This window comes from Ovis canadensis, chromosome 4 (genome assembly GCF_042477335.2).
Source record: "Ovis canadensis isolate MfBH-ARS-UI-01 breed Bighorn chromosome 4, ARS-UI_OviCan_v2, whole genome shotgun sequence".
NCBI lineage: Eukaryota > Metazoa > Chordata > Mammalia > Artiodactyla > Bovidae > Ovis > Ovis canadensis.
The window spans coordinates 107,007,807-107,026,993 of NC_091248.1; the positions used below are offsets into that span (position 1 = coordinate 107,007,807).

The following is a 19,187-nucleotide window of genomic DNA, read 5'->3' on the forward strand; positions in this document are numbered from 1 at the left end:
AATTGACTGAATTCTTTGCTTTCTTTTTATGATGCCCAAAGCAGTAGGTCACTGAGCGCTCAGGCGGCCCCTTTCCTCTCCTAGTAGATGGTCTGTCTCTACACCAGCTGTCAGGTTAACTGTAATTGTGCCTTTCAGTGGACGTTAGTTGAAGGAGCTCCTGGTTGGATTCTCCATATGTGGCTTTCACATCTTGATGCAGATCAGAATGGACCACTGCTTCTCTGTGTGAGGACCACACCAGCTGGGGAACTTGGGCATAGCTGCTCTGCCAGTTGGTACTTGTGTTTATGTTTTCCTATAATCTGTCCTAAGACTATAGAAGGACATAGCTACACAAGGAAAGCATGACCATTCACTCACCAAGGAGGCAGGCCTTCCATTTTTCACCATCATCACAATTCTAGTGATACAGATGACCCTTGGGAGAGTCTCGGTACACTGTACTGTCCCTACCAGCCCCTCCTCAGTTGAAACTGAATTGGTAGAGAAACCTAGAAGATTTGGAAGGGTTTTGGGCCTTGGCTACTTGGGAAACTAAGGCATTGCTGAAGAAAAATTCTTCATCTAAAGGATTAGATGATTGAGCCAGCAGCTTTACATTTATCCTGAGTATGATTTTATTGGTAACTTGAAAAAGGAGAGCTTTAGGACATATAGAACATTCCTTCCGTTTTGAAAAAAATCCAGGATCTCAGAATCTATTTTTGTCTTTTTTATTTTAAAACAAAGTAAGCCCCCCTTTTTAAAAATTGCAATGAAGTTTTATTTTTTATAATGCCAGATTAGAGATTATCTCTATAAAAGCTATCTGATTAAGGATCCTGTAGTATCCTAAACATAAATTTGGGTCATTCAGATATAGGCCTATTCAGAGAGTAGAGAGAAAAAGTTTTCAGTGAATTTTTTAACTCCTTCAGGATTATTTTTGTTTTTAAAACAGGAAAAAGCATAAAAAGAAGGAAAAACACACATACTAGATGAAATTACTATGAAAGAAAAAGTGATCATACTGTCAACTGTGGGTGTTGGCAAACTGGCCCATGGGCCAAATATGGCCCACCATTGTTTTTATGTGGTCTGTGAGCTAAGTGGATTTTACGTAGAAAGAAGGGTTTGTGGCATGTTGGAATGATACAAAATTCAGATTTCAGTGTCGTGAGTAAAATGGAACATAGCCACGTCTCTTCGTTTACATATTGTCTGGAGCTGTTTTTGTGGTATGGTGGCAGAGGTGAGAAGTTGTAACAGAGACCTTGTGGCCTGCAAAGCGTAAAATATTTGTTATCTGGCCCTTTACAGAAAAAGTCTGCTGACCTTTGACCTATACCAGTCCTCCTCAGAATGGTTTGATATGGTATAAGGAGTTCGAGCCAGAATGTAAATCAAGGCCTTGCTGCTTTCATCAAGAAGATCTTGCTATGGAAAAAATGTCAGCAATGTTCTCAGTGATGTAGTTGATTTATGTTCTGGTACAAGCGCCTTATCTCATTGCAGACTGGCAGTCACTTTTGAGTAGTACTGACTTGTATTCTTTTGTATATAATTTTTAAGTTGGTAAGTTTTTATTTTTAACATGTAGACATATTTATTATTTTTTTAAATTTTATTTATTTATTTTTGGAGTTCTGATGTCAGTGACTTTATTACACCTAAATTTCCTTAACTGTCGACAAAATGAGACATTGACTAATTTAACAGGCTACATACAGTGTTACAGGCACACTTTGTTATAGGAATATATCTAATACCAACCATAGCAGGTTAGATTAGTGAAGGATTTGACAAATTTTAACTGTAAATTTTTTGTGTAGACATTTTTAAAGAACTCTGTGGGCTTCTTAAGAGAAGTGTACTCTTTTATTTCCCTTTCACTTGAGGCAGCCATTTTCAACTCCTGGCTAATTCACGTCTTCGAATAAAACATTCAGTTGCTTGCTGTTAATTTTTCAGGCATAACCCCCTTTCCTTCACACCATGGAAGAAGAGGATTTAGTGTTTCCACATGTGGGTGTGCATGTACTTTTCTCCATGCCTTCTAATAAAACTATATCATAATTCTGGCTCCGTTAACATTCAGTGTTTACTTTGTAAATGCTAATCACTTCTGAGATATGTAGCATGTTATGACTGCTTTTCATTTCCTGCATGATTTTTTGTTTTTCCCGGAGTTAATTTTTAATTTTTATGTATATATCTTTTATATACTTACTAATTCACCCCCCACATTCTGTCATCTGTTTAAATCTTTTCTCAAGACATGATTCAGGTCATTATTTTTATCTTTTTCAATAGTAATTTCCAGGAGCCTTGTGACCTATAACAGGCTAGTTTAGTTTAGTTCTTTTTTCCTTTTATAAGGTGTCTTCTTTGGATTTCTTTACCATTATCTTGAGTTTTCCTGTGCCTCACTCCTGGATTGGTGCTATGGTTGCTGAATCTTGCAGCTTCACTATGATTTACCACTTTATTTTGGTGACACACATTCTATTAGCTTCTTGGGAAAAGAGTGCTTAGGAGGTAGATTTTTTGAAACTGTTCATGTTTACTCTGTTATTACGTTTGATAGTTTAGATGGGTATAGAATTTTGTTAGAAGCCGTTTTCTTTTAGAATTATGAAAACATTGCTCTACTTTTATTTGTTAGGAATTCTTGTTTGTTTGTTTTCTTTCTTTCTTTATCTCTTTGGTGGCCTGAAACCATTCTGATCTCCCATCCCAGTGCTATGTTTTTTATTTCTGTAAGCTCTTAGCAAATTCTTCTTTATTCTGAAATTTCACAATGATGTGCCTTGCTTATCCATGTGTGATCATGTTGTGGTTTAAAAATTAAACCATATTAAAAATTAAATTTTAACTCTTGTTGTTGGTTTCCATCTAGTTTCTCTGCTATTTTTCTAGAATTTCTGTTTGGATGTTTAACTTCATGGACTAGTCCTAATTTTTTCTTACTATTTTCCTTTTTTTTTTTTGTCTTTTCCTTCTAGATATCTTCATGTTCATCTCTCATCTCTTCTATTAGATATTTTATCATGCTGTATTTTAATTTCTAAAAGCTTCCTTTGTTCTTTGAATGTTTCTCTTATTACTATTAAAAAATAACATGTAATACTTATTTCAGAGATGAATATCATGTTAGGATTTAAGGAATTAACAATAATTTGTTAAAGATTTTTCTCTCCCTGTATGTTCTGTGTTCTCTTAAGTTGTTTTTAGTTCTCTTTGGTTATTTTGATCTCTTATTTTCCATATTAGAGACTTACTTTAGATATCTGGTAACCTTTAGTGGTCTCTCAAAGAACGAGGTATTCAACACTGGTTTAGGAGCAGGATGGGATTTAGGGTATCCATCTTGAAATCCAGGTGCTTCTTACATAGGGTTTAAACCAGTCCTAGTTTTGGACCTTATTTTCATTCCCTGTTGAGATCCCTGGTTTGATACTTTTTCACTCTTGGTGAGTAGGGGAAGTCTGCATTGTAAATCAGAAAGACTACTTTCTTTTCTCGCCACTAGCTCAGGATTTAGCTTTCGTGAGTCTGTAGAGCCAGTTACCACTCGCTCCTCTGCTTTCCAGCTTCCAAGTTTTGTTGCTATATTCTTCTCTCTCATTATCTTTGTCCTTTCGGGCTTTGGCAAACAACAAGACAAAACGAAATGAAAAACAGCCCCCCAAACCCTTTATTTTTGTGTAGAAGTATTTAGGGAGGGTAACAAAGTAAATATATGAACTTTCTTTATTGTTCCTTGTGTTCCATTGTAAGGCTGCATCATAATTTATTTAACTGGTCTCCAGTAGGTCATTATTCATGTCATTTATCACTTTTCCATTATTTAGAAAATGGAATAAGTCTCTACCTAAGTCGCAGTTATTTTCTTGAGGAGTATTTTGGAGTATATTTGCCAAATAGCTCCCCAGGCATTGGTAACTAGTGTATATCCCTTGTGTGTTCAGTTTCAAACATGTTGTTAGAGCAGAACTTGACCATAATAGTAAATATTTTAGTCTTTCTGGGCCATATAGTCTCTTTGCAACTCTACAGTTTGCCACAGCTATTGGTAATACATAATGAATTGGCGTGGCTGTGTTCCAATAAAGCTTTATTTATAAGAGTAAGTGATGGGCCCTTGGCCATCGTTTGCCAAACCCTATTGTAGAACACAAGATGTCAGCATAAAATGTAAAAGGGAAGATGATTTCTTTTCCCAAGCTAGAACCCAGCGGCAGTTTTGTAGTCATTTTGCCTAATTTAAAATATTTGTTAATGACAAAACTACTCTTGCAAGGAAACCTAAAAAGGTCCTAAGGTGCCTTGGGCTTTCCTGAATATAGTCTGGCAGTCCTGCAAATTTTTGCGGAAGGATTCTGCTCTGAGGCTGCTGTGACCATAAGGCCTGAACAAATAGAGTGCCTGCTGAAGAGAGGACCACTGTCTCCTAGGTATTAATTTATTTCCTGGTAGCTCAGCTGGTAGAATCCGCCTGTAATGCAGGTGACCCTTGTTAGATTCCTGGTTCAAGAAGATCCCCTGGAGAAGGGACAGGCTACCCACTCCAGTATTCTTGGGCTTCTCTGGTGGCTCAGATGGTACAGAATCTGCCTACAATGCAGGAGACCTGGGTTCGTAATTTTACAGAGAACAGCTAAATAGCTAAAAAAGCCTGCTAAAGGTGACCTATGAACTCTAACTTTGTGCCCTGGGACCCTCTAGGTGACTTCTGGAACTGATGTAAAGCTGGAGATGGGAGTGTGGGCCAAGAGTCCCACTCCTGAGAAACTTGAAACTCAGCCAGGTGTTCTCTGGATACTTGTTCTCTGCAAGCCTGGCTTCCGTTCTCCTCCCCTTAAGGAAGGCAGTGCTAGGGAACGTTCTCCTTGTCTCTCCAGGTTAGCAGAGAGATGTGTTCACTTCACAGCGATTAGCTGAGCTTGCTTGAGACTTTTGTGCCTGTCGTGGCTTGCCAGTTTCCTGCTTGCCTTCCCTGTGGCGTTTTAGCTGATCTGTGCTGTTTGTAGCCATATGGTCCCTTGAGCACGTGGCTTGGCTTCCCTGTCCCTGCTGCTGGATGCTTGGGCCTTGCAGATTTCACAGACCTGAATAACACTTGGGGGTGGGGCGAAGGGGCTAAGTCTTCTCCCTGCTCAGCCTGGTTAGATAGAGGCGGCCAGCTTGGTTCTCTATACCAGCTGATTGCTTAGCCAGCAGAGGCCTGAACTAGGTGCTTTGAGAAGATGCAAAAGAATGAGAAGTGGTTTCTGTCTCAGGGAGCTTACTCCCTGGGGCTTCGTCTGGGAGAACCCTTAGTTAGCTGTGTGATACTGTTGCCCGTGTCCAGTTTTGGAGGTCAGGTTATAAGCTGTCCATGGATGGGGCACTGGTACCTATTTGGTTTGGCCCTGCTGATTTTTTGCTGTGCAAAAATGTCATGGCTTTGTATGGAGTTCATTATCATGTCTTCACAGACGGTGGTTCAGTGGTAAAGAATCTGCCTATTAAAGCAGGAGATGCAGGAGACGTGGGTTTGATCCCTGGGTTGGGAAGATCCCCTGGAGGAGGAAATGGCAACCCACTCCAGTATTCTTGCCTGGAGAATCCCATGGACAGAGGAGCCTGGCGGGCTACGGTCCATGGGGTTGTAAGGAGTCAGACACGACTGAGCAACTGAGCACGAGCAGGAAGATGGTTTTTAGGCAAGGATACTTAGTGTTTTTGTATAGACTTTTGTATTCTTGTTTGGTAATATGAAGAGAACAAAAATGACTAGCTACTCCCTTGATCTTTGGTTACATGGCTTTCAGATGAAAAAGAAGTTCTGGGGATGTTCTTTCTGGTTAGGAAAGTGGCCCCTCTTAAACCAAAAAGGGGCCAAGACTTGGTTTGTGGCTTAAATTAGCAAACTAACTTGCTGATAAGAAAATGGCTAATTTAGAAAAGATTTGTAAACATTTACCTACGTTTAAAATTAAGGCTTTTTTAGAACAGTTTTAGATTTACAGAAAAATTGGCAGATACTACAGAGAGGCCTGGCGTGCTGTGATTCATGGGGTCGCAAAGAGTTGGACACGACTGAACAACTGAACTGACTGACTGAGTTCCTAGATTAGTGCCCCCCCCCCGCCCCCAGTTTCCCTTATTATTATCTGACAAGATTATGGCACATTGATTCTAAGTAGTTACCGGTATTGATATATTATCAACTGAAGTCTATACTTTAGTCAGATTTTCTTAGCTTTCCTCTGATGTCTGTTTTCTGTTCCAGAATCTCATCCTCAATAGCACGCTAAATTTAGTTGTCAGATCTTGTTAGGCTCCTCTTGGATTTGGTGGTTTCTCAGATTTTCTTTGCTTTTGATGACCTTGACAGTTACGAGGAGTGCAGGTCGGGTATTTTGTAGTCTGCTCCTCTATGGGAATTTGTCTGATGCCTGGCTTCCTTTTAAGTACCTATTAGGGCTTCCAGTTTGTTGGCTGGCGCTTAGGTGCCTAAGGGTATTGGCCTCAGCAGGTTGTGCTTCGTATCATGTGAGGATGCAGGGTGGTAGCTGGGGTTTTCTGGGGACTGTGCAGTGAGCCATGGTCATCGCTGAGATGGGGTGGGGTGCTCCTGATGTCCCCCACTGCAGTGTGGCTTCACTAATGCTTCCAGGTTTAGCTTGGGGAGAACAGACCTGGCAGATGAAAGCTGGGGAAGCAGGAGAAGCAGCTGATGTCCTGAGTTAAGAGAGTAAGAAGGGTGTTTGGTGTCCCCTTTCCAATGGCCCCATCAAGGGCACTCACAGGTGGTGCCTGTAGGAGCCCTGTTTGAGCTGCTGTTGCTTTTCTTTCTGTCTGGTACTGATAATTTTGGCAGCTTTGGGAGGACTGGTGTTTGTGTCTGGGACTGTTCTGAGGGTCTTTCTATATGTTCCATAGATGCTGCAGTGTTTTGAGAAGCTGAGCAGCAACAGCCCTATGCATTCAGCACACAGCTCTTTAGATGGGCGCTGCAGATGGGGGGAATGTGGCAGGAGGCCAGGGTGACGGACGGATGTCCCCTGCCTCTGACAGTGCTCTGCCATTCTCCTGACCTGTGGCAGACCTTAGCCTGTGCTGCGTCATCATTAAGCCTCTCATTTTTCCTTTTATAGTTGGACTGTAAGAAATGCAGAGGGGATTGGGTTGAGGGCTTGCATCTCGAGTCCAGCTAGTGACCTTTTATTCTGTGTAGATTCTGCTCTTGGAGCATGTGGTCAGTAGGGGTGTGTGTGTGTTGACTCGAGGTCAGTAGTATGAGGAGGTGAACGATAATGTGGGCATACTTCAAATTGCCCTGGTGGAAAGCACCATCAGAAACATCACCATTATAATGGGGTCTGTGACGGTGCTGACAAGCAGGCTTTGGATGGTAATCCACTCTGCATTTTACTTATTGTACTCTGTGACTGTAACTACTGTTTGATTGCTTTTTCCATGTCTCTGCCCAGAAGCTGCTCGTTCTCCGGACAGTACAGTAATGGCATAATTCACCCCATAAACCCCACTTCCATGCACACACGCACAGACAGGCACCCTCACCCCGCTTTTCCAGGAAGGCAGGCCTCGTTTAGCTGGCAGCGTCAGAGCACACAGTTCCTGAAGAGGAGGTTGCTAATCAGGGAGATGCCGAGCAGAGAGAGTCTGCTGCTGAGGCCTGAAATTTACAGCTCAGAGAAGCCGCTCGCTGCTGCTGCGGCTGCTAACACGTTATAAGGGGTGACGAATACCAGTAACTTGTCACCGGGATATGCTTCAAGCCTCACATTCTGTAACCAGAGGGTGAAGGTGTGAGTGCTATGATACTTTCCCTGGTTTTATTGCTCTATGAGCATGACTAGGGTGTAGAGAATGTCTAGATATTTCTCATGTCTTAATCATACGAAGCTTCCCTATGTTTCCGGCAGTGGACACTTTAATAGGAGTTGGTTTTGCGGGGAGAGGAAGGTGCAGCTTGATCCATCATTGAGATTTTGGAAATCCCGTGATGTGTATGCAGTTGAGATGCCTGACAGTTACCGAGTCTGTTGGGCAGTGGTCCTGTACCTCCTCTGGAGGGAGGAGCAGTATTGATTCGCTGTACTAGCCATTGTGCTTGGTATGGCTTTATGGAACTTTTGGTTTGAAGGTGGGATAGCAGTATAGCTATGGATACCTTGTGGTCCCCTCCCCCACCTCCCTGTGCTTTTAATCTAGGGGTCCCTGAGCTCTGTGCCATGGACCGGTACCTCCTATTGGATGAGCAGACATTATAATGGAAATAAAGTGTGCAATAAATGTAATGTGCTTGAATCATTCTGAAACCATACCCCCACTCTTGGTCTGTGGAAAAATTGTTTTCCATGAGACTGATCTTTGGCACTGAAAAAGTTGGGGACCTCTGCTTTAATCCATTTCATACACATGTGGGATTTCGAAGAATAGGGAAATCATTAGCTGAGGTCTTTCTCTTGTGGTCAGTTGGCCAAGCCCCTGCTGCTGTCTTTAGGGAGTGAGGGAGATTCCATTATGGCGGGCATTTTTACTTTGGCATTAATGTGTCTAGATGGTAATGGTAGCAGATATACTCTTTTTGTTTCAGTTACTGAATCCATATTCTTGGTTATATCTTCTTGGTTGTTTTTAGTTCTGCACTTAAAATGACTGGGCGGGTGTAAGGTGGTCTTTGTTTTGGAGGGTTCCAAGACCACCCCTAGTACGTAATCATTCCTGACCTTGGCTTGGTCCTCATGTAACCACATATCATGCTTTTGATTACCCTTGGGCTTCACTGAGGTTTTCTGGCCAGGTGAGTTTTGAGGCTTTGGCTCTCTGGGCTTTAGTGTTAGTTAGCCTTTCTGTGCGGAGAAGGCAATGGTAATCCACTCCAGTACTCTTGCCTGGAATATCCCATGGGTGGAGGAGCCTGGTAAGCTGCAGTCCATGGGGTCGCTATGAGTCGGACACGACTGAGCGACTTCACTTTCACTTTTTACTTTGATGCATTGGAGAAGGAAATGGCAACCCACTCCAGTGTCCTTGCCTGGAGAATCCCAGGGATGGGGGAGCCTGGTGGGCTGCCGTCTCTGGGGTCGCACAGAGTCGGACATGACTGAAGCGACTTAGCAGCAGCAGCAGCAGCAGCAGCCTTTGTGTGATTCTCAGCTCTAAGAAAAGGTTATAGCAGAATGGCTAGTTATCTGAGCCTGGTTATTGCTCCATTCAGGTTTTGCAAGTTAATCTTACACCTAGCTAAAACTTGAAAATAATTACCCCTCTCCTAATCTATAGAGCTCTTTCTCAGACCCTTTACTATCCTTGTGGTCCCTAGCCTGTTTTTCTCTGTACTGCTTCCATTACTAATGATGTGAAAACCCCAGGTTATCTTCCCATCCACCAGCAGTAGTCAGCCCTCCATGGATGTATAGCTTGATTCCAACTGTCATCTTTCTTTTTTCATTCATTCTGTTTGATGGTGCTTTCCTCCTGCTATTTCCTGTCATGTATAATTTCTCACTTGGTGTTTGCTTTTTTGCTCCTCCTTCAGATTGTCCCTTAAGTCACTCTTTTTTTTTTTTTTCTGTGTGATTGGCTGATTCTCAGGAAAAGGTAGAGGCTAGCCATTTTGCAGAAATCTGAAAATAAATGGGTATATTCTGTTGTAAAAGGTTGTGAGCCTCCCAGGGAATAGTTAGTGAAGGCTCTTTTACTATTTTAGGATTTAGCAGTGTGACACCCACCACAGTGAAGGAGACTTTAGCTCCTTTTGTTTCATATAAAGGACGAGGGGACTTTTGCAAGTCTTCCCTCACGGTGGCAGCTGACCCTGTAGTTTGTTGAGCCGCCTGTTTGCTCCTGATGGGGTCTGATTGAAGGTGGGGAGAGTGGGTTTTGATTCATCAGATGAAGTGCAGGGTGACTGTGTTTTGTAGTCAGTAGCTTCCTTGTAGTGAAGTGTTACTTACAAAAAACCCCAAATGGCCGTGTAACAAAAAGTTCTGAATATAATTGGGTGAATTGTAGACTGCTGGCTGAATTATGAGGTCTGGTTATAACCCTGATGTAGTCTGAGTGTGGTTTTGAGGAAATTTTATTCTGTGCACATTGGTGGAGTGTTCTGATAACCTCCACAGAGGAATATTTGTGCTTTTGCTGTTGAATAAATAGCTTCGAAAGCTTGGGAGTTAGTTACTAGCTGAGAGTGGGGTCCAGTGTTGCTGTTTTTGGGGTCCAAAATAGAGATGCCCCATAGTAGTGCTCTGAAAAGGTGGCCTCCAAAGTAGTTGAAGTCATATCTTAGCAATCTAACATTTCTGCCAGTGAGATCAACAATGGAGCATCTCCTTTCACATGCTGAGATGACAATACTTTTTGCCCTTCACTGCCTTTGATTTTTCTGCTCTGTGTTGGGGTGTCCTATTTTGGTTTTTTCTCATCTAGTGCTGGTACCTCCTAATCCAGCCCTTGCCTCTTTTCCTAGAATCATGTTGTGATAGGCATTTTGATTTTAACTTAGACCCTGTTTCAAGGAAAATCTTCAGTAGCACGTAGAGACTAGATTTCCAGTTCTTAAGCTTTGTAATTCCCCATAAATCTTGGTCGGGGCAAAAGATAAAACAGCTTGGCCATCTTTCTGAGTGATACAGATCCTGCCTTGCTGAGAAATCATCATATCTCTCAGGTCTGCTAATAATAGGATAGTTTCCTTCAACGTTGTTGTACCGTAAAGCATGATGTTGGATCTATCCCAGTGGCTGTTGGTCTCAGCCTTCTTCCTGTGATCGGTGTGCCTTGCTCCTTAGCACACGTGCTGTGGGATTTGGGCTGTTGAGGCACATTTCAGCATTTTCGCCTTCTTGCTGCCCACAGGTGATGCAGGTGCTCAATGCTGACGCCATTGTCGTGAAGCTGAACTCTGGGGACTACAAAACCATCCACCTGTCCAGCATCAGACCACCGAGACTGGAGGGGGAGAATACACAGGTGAGACGAGAGAAGTAGCAGCTCCTCTTTTCCGAAACCAAGAGGGAGGAGCTGGATGATCAGTTAGATGTGTTTCGTGTGTAGAAGAACACGAACAAACCAATAATGTAAATCACCGAAGTATTATTTCCTAGTATTTGCAGCCTAGCTGCCACTGGGCAAGTCTGTTTTCTCTTGAACCACACTCACTGCTCTCCTTCGTTTTTGATGGACCCCACTGGCATTCCTCGCTAAGGGGCTTGAGAGGAGTTAGGGTTGGTGTATGTTAGGTGGTGAATAAGTCTTGTCAACGAGATCTTATTCTCTGGAGATAAGGAGAGGAAGGGTCATGTCTCACGTGCATGATAGCAAGGCCTGTTCCGCTGATCATTTTGATTTGCACTGTGTTTTTGTTCTAGGAAGAAATAAATCTTGGTGTATATATATAGTCTGGGGTCACTTACTCATCTTTTCCAAGTAGCGACTAGAATTGTTAGTTGCATCGTTTTGTGCTATTTGCTGGGTCTTCGGGCAGCAGGGGTGCTTGGCTAGCTAATGTGTATGATTTTTGTATGTCAATTTGAGAAATTATGCTTAGGATGACAACTGTAGGCAGTTTTGTTTTAAATTTTGTGGTCACTTTCTTTCTGTTGTTACGACTTATAAGAGATTGGGGAAAGGGATTGTGGTTTTTTTGTTTGTTAGGCTGTCTTAGTTTTGTAGACATCTTTTCCAGCCCCTGCTTTTGCCTCCTGATAGCTAAAGTGTGTAACTGTGTGGATCGGTTATAGAACTGGGTCCTCAGTGAGAGCCAGTGCCACAGGCAAATTAAACAGTGTGGTTGAACTTAGTGCCATGTGGTTTTTTAATGTGTCCTTTTGTAGTTTTAGAGATGTGAGATTTGCTTTTCTGATGTTTTGCATGTACCAGTGTCTCGGTGCATTTGCGAGATGAAATTCAGGCCCTGTTTTCATTTGTATGAGAGTTTATAGGCAGCCCTTAAGAGTAAAATAAAAATATTGTGATTGTCTTTTGAATCAAATCATGCATAAGAAATCCATACAGGATGGATTCTTTGAATGTCTGGCCAATCAGTTCATCTCCACCCACCCCCATCCTCCCAGCCTTTTTTCCCCCATAGAGGAGGCATTTTAATGCAGCAAACAGTATTGTGGTAAGCTTGAGAATTTAAATGCACGAAAGCTTAGAAATGCCAAAATAAGGTTCTCTCAGTAACTGTAGCTCTGCCTCATTGCACAGAGTAAATATACATCTCCAATTTTATCAGTGTTGGGAGTAGTCCACACTTCTGCATCTGTGCCATGCAGTTGGAATTAAGGTTCCCACAGCAACCACAACTTTGGAATTCTTGAACGTTAATTTTTGTGCCTGCATCATCAGCCAAAGCATTATGTTAAAGTAGATTCAGGAGCTGAATTTTAAGCAGTTTTTAGGGTTGTGGGGGTGTTGCAGCAGGTTGATGGTGATAAACTACCGGTGAGAAGTTTATGTTTTTTGTAGAATCCTTTGTAACTTCTCAGGGGGTAATGGGTGGATTTCCCTTAGCGGGTGGACAACGGAAAATTGTTGGAATATATTTGCTAGTTTAGGCAGGGTCCTGTTTGTAAAATTTCTTGTTCTTTACCAAGGTAGGTTATTGCTTATTTCAAACTCCTCTTCATTCCTGAGATCTTCCTCCATTTTAAGAAAGCTTTAAGTGAGGCTCAGCTTAAGAGTCAACATATGGCTTTTGAGTGAATTGAGGAATGAGTTCCCTTATTGGTTCATTAAATTCCTTTGGAAGATCTTAGTGAGGGTCACATAAGAGATGAATATAACCCCCTTTGAGTACAGTGATGGAGGTGCTGTGTGGAGCCCTGTTGTGGTGGGTGCTGGGGAAGTCTTCTGGGGAACAGCTTACTAGCCTCTTGAGCGCTCATGGATGAGAAGTAAACAGGTGGGAGAAAGGGCCTCCTAGACCAGCACTGTCTAATAGATGCATAATGCAAGCCACAAACCTGAGCTCTGTGTGTTATTTAAAATTGTCTAGTAGCTCTGTTTTAAAGAACATTAATTTTAATGCAGCTTATTTGACCTACTATATCCAAAACAGTATCATTTCAACATTTAATGAATATAAAAAATTCATGAGATATTTAACTTTTATCTTTACTGTGTCTTAGAAATCTGGTGTATATTTTATACTTGGATCTCAGTTCATCCTAGCATATTTCTAGGGTTCAGGAGCCACAGGTGTGTAGTGACTATTGTATTGGACAGCACAGGTTGAGGGATTCTGATGAATAGGTTCATTGTCTTTGATCAGTTCTTTCCCACTTTGTACCAGGTGTTGTGCTGGGGATGCCATGGGAATAAACCCTCCTAAAACTACTCTCATGGAACTTTACAGTCTAGTAGGGGACATACGCACATAAGTGTGTTTATGTTACGTGCTGTGGAATGCATAATCTGGGAAGGCTTCTTAAGGCCTGAAGGCTGACTAGGAGTTAGCTAGGTAAAAAATGGAGAGAAGACAATTTTCTGACCAAGACAGCAGCAATGACAAGAATCGGATGAGTTTGGTCCTAGGGAATGGGTGGCCACTGTGGATGATGCACGTGTGGTGTGATGCTCTGTGGTGCACAGTACAGGCAGGGCAGGTCACACATAGTCATGAAAAGAGACTGCGGGCCATGTGGTTAACTGCCGGCAGTTTTGTATGATTGGAATAGAGGATACTTAATGCCGGGGTGGGGGTGGGGGTGGGGGAAGTGGGGGAGTAAGAAATAGGTTTGGGAGTTAGGCATGGGCCACAGTTTGAAAACATCTATGCCATGATTTTTAGATTTCTTTTGCCTTGAAGAATTTTAAGGGATGACACCTTTCAGATTTGAGTGTGCTTGTGTTGGTGGCTTGCATTTATAAAACATGAAAGTAACTTTGCATCTATAAAGGAAAATCATGCTGGATGAAAACTGATCTGTAGCAAGGGGTTCTGGTTTTGTTTTTGGTAAAGCTCGCCTGGAGGCGAAGGGAGCAGGAAATGCAGGGTTGTGGGTGTGGCTCTAGCAGCCTCTACACTAGAGGAGTCAAGTTCTTGCCTTTCTACTTCCCCTGGAACTCTCACAGTGAGTGGAAGACCTAACTAATGCTTATGCTAGATTTACAGTATACGTGTAGGAATAGGCGTCACCCAGGGATCCCAGCCAGGCTCTAATTATGTGTGTGCAATGACTAGGCAAGCAGGAGTCCCTTTGGAGTCCTTGGATTCCCTAGTGTTCCTTACTGTACTTTACAGTTTCTTTACTACAAGGGCAGTCCAATCAAGTGCTGAAGGTGTAGATGTCTGGACATCTGTGAGGCCATATTGTACCCTTATGCAAGTTAGAGAAGACTGTCCCTTGCTTAGGGCAGCCTCAGGTCAGGGCACACAGCTTGGCAAATAGCGTGGAGGCTGGATTTCAGCTCCCATTTTCCCTCTGTGCCCCTGGCCAGGTGCCCTCATTCACGGCACAGTGTGTACAAGATGATGTGGCTGTCCTAGTTAGAACAGCCCTGATGGACTCTCCGAAGAAAACGTCAAGGGTGTATTTTGGGAACGGGAGGGTGGTCTCGTAGTTACAGAAACGAAGGTTGTGTGGCCATTGTTTGGAGATGACAGATGGACCATGGCGGGCATTGAATGAAACCCTTAGGAGATTGCCTTCTCTTGAAGTCTGCGACACTTTTGGGAGAGGGTGTCAGTGGCTTTGAAATGGAGAAAAAGTAACTTGGCAGCTTATGGTATTGGAGCTCGTTCTAAACAAAAGAGCAGAGTGGAGAAGGTGCAGATGAGGGAGTGGGAAGAGGAGAGGTAGGGGCAAGTCTCTGCAAGCTGGAGCTTCCTCACGGGCAGGTGGGTGGCATGCAGCGACTCCTGCTACACACAGCCTCCTTCCTCCAGGCGCCCAAGTGACGACCCAAGGGGGCTTGTCCTTCAGGTGACGATGGGGAGATCTTCTAATGTTGATCTTCTCCATACCCTGAAAACTCACGTGGCATCAGCTCACACAGACCTTCTGAGACATCTCTATTGTGAAGACAGTAGTGCAAGTTGGATTTTCCTTTCTTTACACACAGAGACAAATTCATTTCTGTTACATTATACATGAAGGCAAGGAAGTTTTGCCCAAGGCTAGCTGTACTTCCACTCCCCCCTTTTGGTTACTTTCTAATTGCAGCCAGAGGAAGGGCTCTGGACAGAACTGCATGATCAAAGGACCTGCTTTCATTCTCTGCAGCTCCTTTCTAGTAGTACAGGGAATTCAGGAGTAGCCATGGCTCCCAGATTGTGGTTAGAGCTTGATTTGTTGCTAGAACATGTGACAGAGTTAGAAGCTAGAGAGTGTAGTGTCTCCCTGAGAAGGAGTACAATGTCAGATGCTGTGGATTCTATTTCTGTGACACCAAAGTATTGGGTTATTTAGGGAAGATCCAGTGTTAGCTCTTTGGAGATGTAGCTCCTTCGGCTAAGATCCTGTTTGGACATCAGTTTGTGGTATTTCTGTGGACCTGGACGTGTATCAGGATTTCTCTAAAGGTGAGGGGTGTGTGCGCTAAGTCACTCAGTTTTGTCCGGCTCTTTGTGACTATGGCTTTTAGCCTGCCAGGCTCCTCTGTCCATGGAATTCTCTAGGCAAGAATACTGGAGTGGGTTGCCATTTCCTCCTCCAGGGGATCTTCCCAACCCTAGGATCAAGGCCACGTCTCTTGCATCTCCTGCGTTGGCAGATGGGTTCTTTGCCACTGCGCCACCTGGGAAGCCCTCGCTAAAGGTGTAGTCTGTGTTATCCAGTTGTTTGCCTCAGAGATACAAGTGCTTAATCTTGGAGAAAGGCTGTGGGTTTTCCGAGCTACTGCTTAGAGGAGATAACACATTGTGCGATCTCAGGACTTCCTAGAGAGCTTTTGGCTTTGATCTAAAGCTGGAAAACCTAGTGCTCTATTGCCCAGGGCTGCTGTGCGCTTTGTGTTACACTTGGAGTGTTAATGACAAAGGAAATACAGCCCCCGGGCATCCGATGAAGGGGCTGACTTGTTTCCCCATGGAGTCCAGTCATGCAGTGCTATTGTAGTGGGCAACGAGACACACACACACACACTCACACACACTCACTCTGGGAAGTGGGGAAACCCTTCCCCCCATCTCATGTGTGGTTTCATGCTTTCAACTTGTATTGGTTTCCATCACCCTGTCTTTCAGCCTCTTCCCTTGAACTAACTTACCGTGGAAGTGTTCTTTCACAGCAGGGCCTCTAAATATTCAGACCTGGGCACTGTAGGATGAGTTTTGTTAAAGCTGCAGTCTGCCTAGTCTCCCAGAGTCACTGCTGCCTGTTGGGGGTTTTGTTTCCCAGGCCTGACCTCACTGGGTCTGCCCTGAAGGCAGGTGACGGGAGACCAGGGCTGCAGGCAGGCACATTACTTGTGATGCCCTGCGATGCTTTAAGGGCATTTCCTCAGAGGCAGGTTGGTTGGGTGGTAATATTCCCTTTTGCAGAAACCCAGGGTGCTTTGTTATTTAAACACGATTAAAAGTGGTTTCTCAACCTATTCCCTTTAGTTTAGATTTCTGAAGGCTCAAGCTTTTCCTAGGACCCTAAAACAGATGATGCTGCCTCTGAGATGCATACCAACAGGAAGCTGTGGGACTACAGTCCCTGCATGGAGCAGGGACAAACCAGTAAACTGGGATCTCAGTGTGTGACTGGGAGCATAAGGCAAACAGCAGGCTAGGGAGGGCCAGCCTGGCATTGAGCACCTTGGAGAAAGGCAGAAGCTCTTTGAAATGGATCTAGCATCTCACCGGTTTCTAATGGAGAGATTTGGGGACTGCAGCAAAGTGATCAAAAGACACAGAATGTGTCAGAGCACTGGCAGAGGCATTCTGTACCCGTTTCAGATGTGTTTGATCTGAGTGTTTTTGAGAAGAACACTTGAAACTTCTTTGTTAGAGGACTCAAAAAAAAAAAAAAATTACTATTAGGAGACAATGGCTTGGTCTTAGCTCATTTATTTAAGATTCCAGGATGGATGTATGCTGTTGTTTTTTAAAGATCAATACCTGTTGCTTGGCTGGAGCGGTCACTGGGGTCAAGACATTTCATATTTGAGTGGAGATACATAGATATACTATTTATTTTTATATATTATATATATATATGTATTTGCATGCTTAGTTACTCAGTCGTGTCTGGCTTTTTATGACCCTTTGGACTGTAGCCCACCAGGCTTCTCTGTCCAGGGGATTTTTCAGCAAGAATACTGAAGTGGGTTGCCATTTCCTACTTCAGGGGATCTTTCTGACCCAGGGACTGAACCCACGTCTCCTGTGTCTCCTGCATCACATTCAGATTCTTTACCCACTGAGCCACTAGGGAAGCCCCATATATGTATTTCAGTTCAGTTCAGTCGCTCAGTTGTGTCCGACTCTTTGTGACCCAACGGACTGCAGCATGCCAGGCTTCCCTGTCCATCACGAACTCCTGGAGTTTACTCAAACTTGTATTTAGATAGAGCTATATCCAGAGTTTCCTAAAATGTACGTTCCACTGGTCTATATAAGTGAATTATATCCTGGAGAAGACAACAAATGCCTATTTGCCTTTGATTTAGTTTTTTTCTATTACAAATTATATTTTCTTTTGTTCCTTGTAGTTAACGCATCCTCTTTCCCATGATCGTGCCTCTACCCTGCAAATAATTTTTGGGGGAGTTTAACAGTCTCCTAGTGGATCTTGCTGGTTAATCCTTCCCCAAGCCATGTGCATTGATGTCTTTCAATCCATCTCTCTCTCTCTCTCTCTTCTCCCTTCATTTAATCATCACTATTACACACTTCCGTATTTTCAATTTATCTAAGTCGTCCCAGCACGCTTTGTTCATATTTATTGCCTCTCTTCAGTCCTGTGAGCTGCAGTAATCTTCGCTTGTTTCCAGAGTTGACAGCCCCATCGTGTTTACTGTCCTGTGACCATTGAAAACAGCTGCTGTGCTGAGGTAAACCTCGTTCTTGCCCTGGTTCTTGAAATCCTCTTTAGGCCAGATATTTCCATACACAGTCCTTCCCTTTCTCTGTATCCTCCTCTTCTGATGGTTTCTGTCCCAGCCCACTTCCTGCTGTGATGCCTAAACTCCACTGTCGGCAGTAATGGTATGGTTTCCTTGGCTTCCTCTCCCCTCTATTTCCAAAGCTTGCAGAGTGCTGTGGCTACTGGAGGCTTTTAACAGATGTTTAAATCGACGTGTCTGCTGAGGCTGAAGACCTAATCCATACGTTAGTTTTGAGTGGCATCATTTTTAGCACTCCCAAAACCATCGCTAATCTCCTCGACTGCTTCTGCTAGCCATGGCAACTTGGACCAGTGTATTGGTGTCAAAAGGCCCCTGGAGAGTTTTTGCAGTCGGTTTTTTCCTCCTTCCTAATTGGATTGCTTGTTTTGATGGTCACGTCACACATGGCTTGGTTTTCTGCAGGCACTTCCTCTTCCCCACTCCTGGTTTCAATCTAGTTGCCGCCATTGGGGTGACGAGCCCTGCCTCTCTCTGAGCAGTGGTTTTCCTCATAATGCTATTTCATTAGTGTGGGGCAGATTGGGTTCAGGCCACCAGAGGGGTTAATTTCAGGATTTTAAGTGTTTTGCAGATTGGTCCCCAACTGACTTTCTTTTAACACGTCTTCTCTTACTCAGGCTTTCCCAAATAATCCCTCTTTCGTAGCAGTTCAGAGGTCTCGATTCATTGGAGTTTTGGCGTGCGCTTACCCCTGAGGGCCATCTTTTTCCTGTTGTCGACCTTGTTGGTTGTCAGATTATTTCTTTGCATGGAACTAATTTTAAAATCAATTAGAGAAGCTTTCCCTTCATCTCTCTTTCTTTATTTATGAGATACTGATTGCGGAGCTACCTACACTGTGTTTAGATAAATTACTTTTTTTTTTTTTCATAACATTTATATTCAAGGCAAGTTTAGTGCAGCCATCCAGTACCTTGCACTTCTGCAGGCCAAGGCTGGAGGTTTCATTCCTTGGTGGACTAATTAGCTTTGTACTGGGAAAATTGTGTTCAGTTCAAAAACCCCAAACGTTCCACTTCCTCATGTATTATAGGCACTGTGGACCTGGGAAATTATTTTGATTAGTATGATGTTTGTAATCGTAGAAGCTGAGTCTCAGATCCTGACCAGCATATGCGTGA

The 19,187-nt window shown here is 43.3% G+C and overlaps 1 protein-coding gene across 1 annotated transcript in view; it reads left to right on the top strand.

Moving 5' to 3' along the window:
* Positions 1 to 19,187, top strand: part of SND1 (staphylococcal nuclease and tudor domain containing 1) — a 420,634-nt gene that overhangs the window by 53,657 nt on the left and 347,790 nt on the right. Inside the window, exon 10 of the mRNA XM_069588315.1 lies at positions 10,861 to 10,974. Coding sequence (XP_069444416.1) covers positions 10,861 to 10,974 — 114 coding nt within the window. The remainder of the gene's footprint in view (positions 1 to 10,860; positions 10,975 to 19,187) is intronic.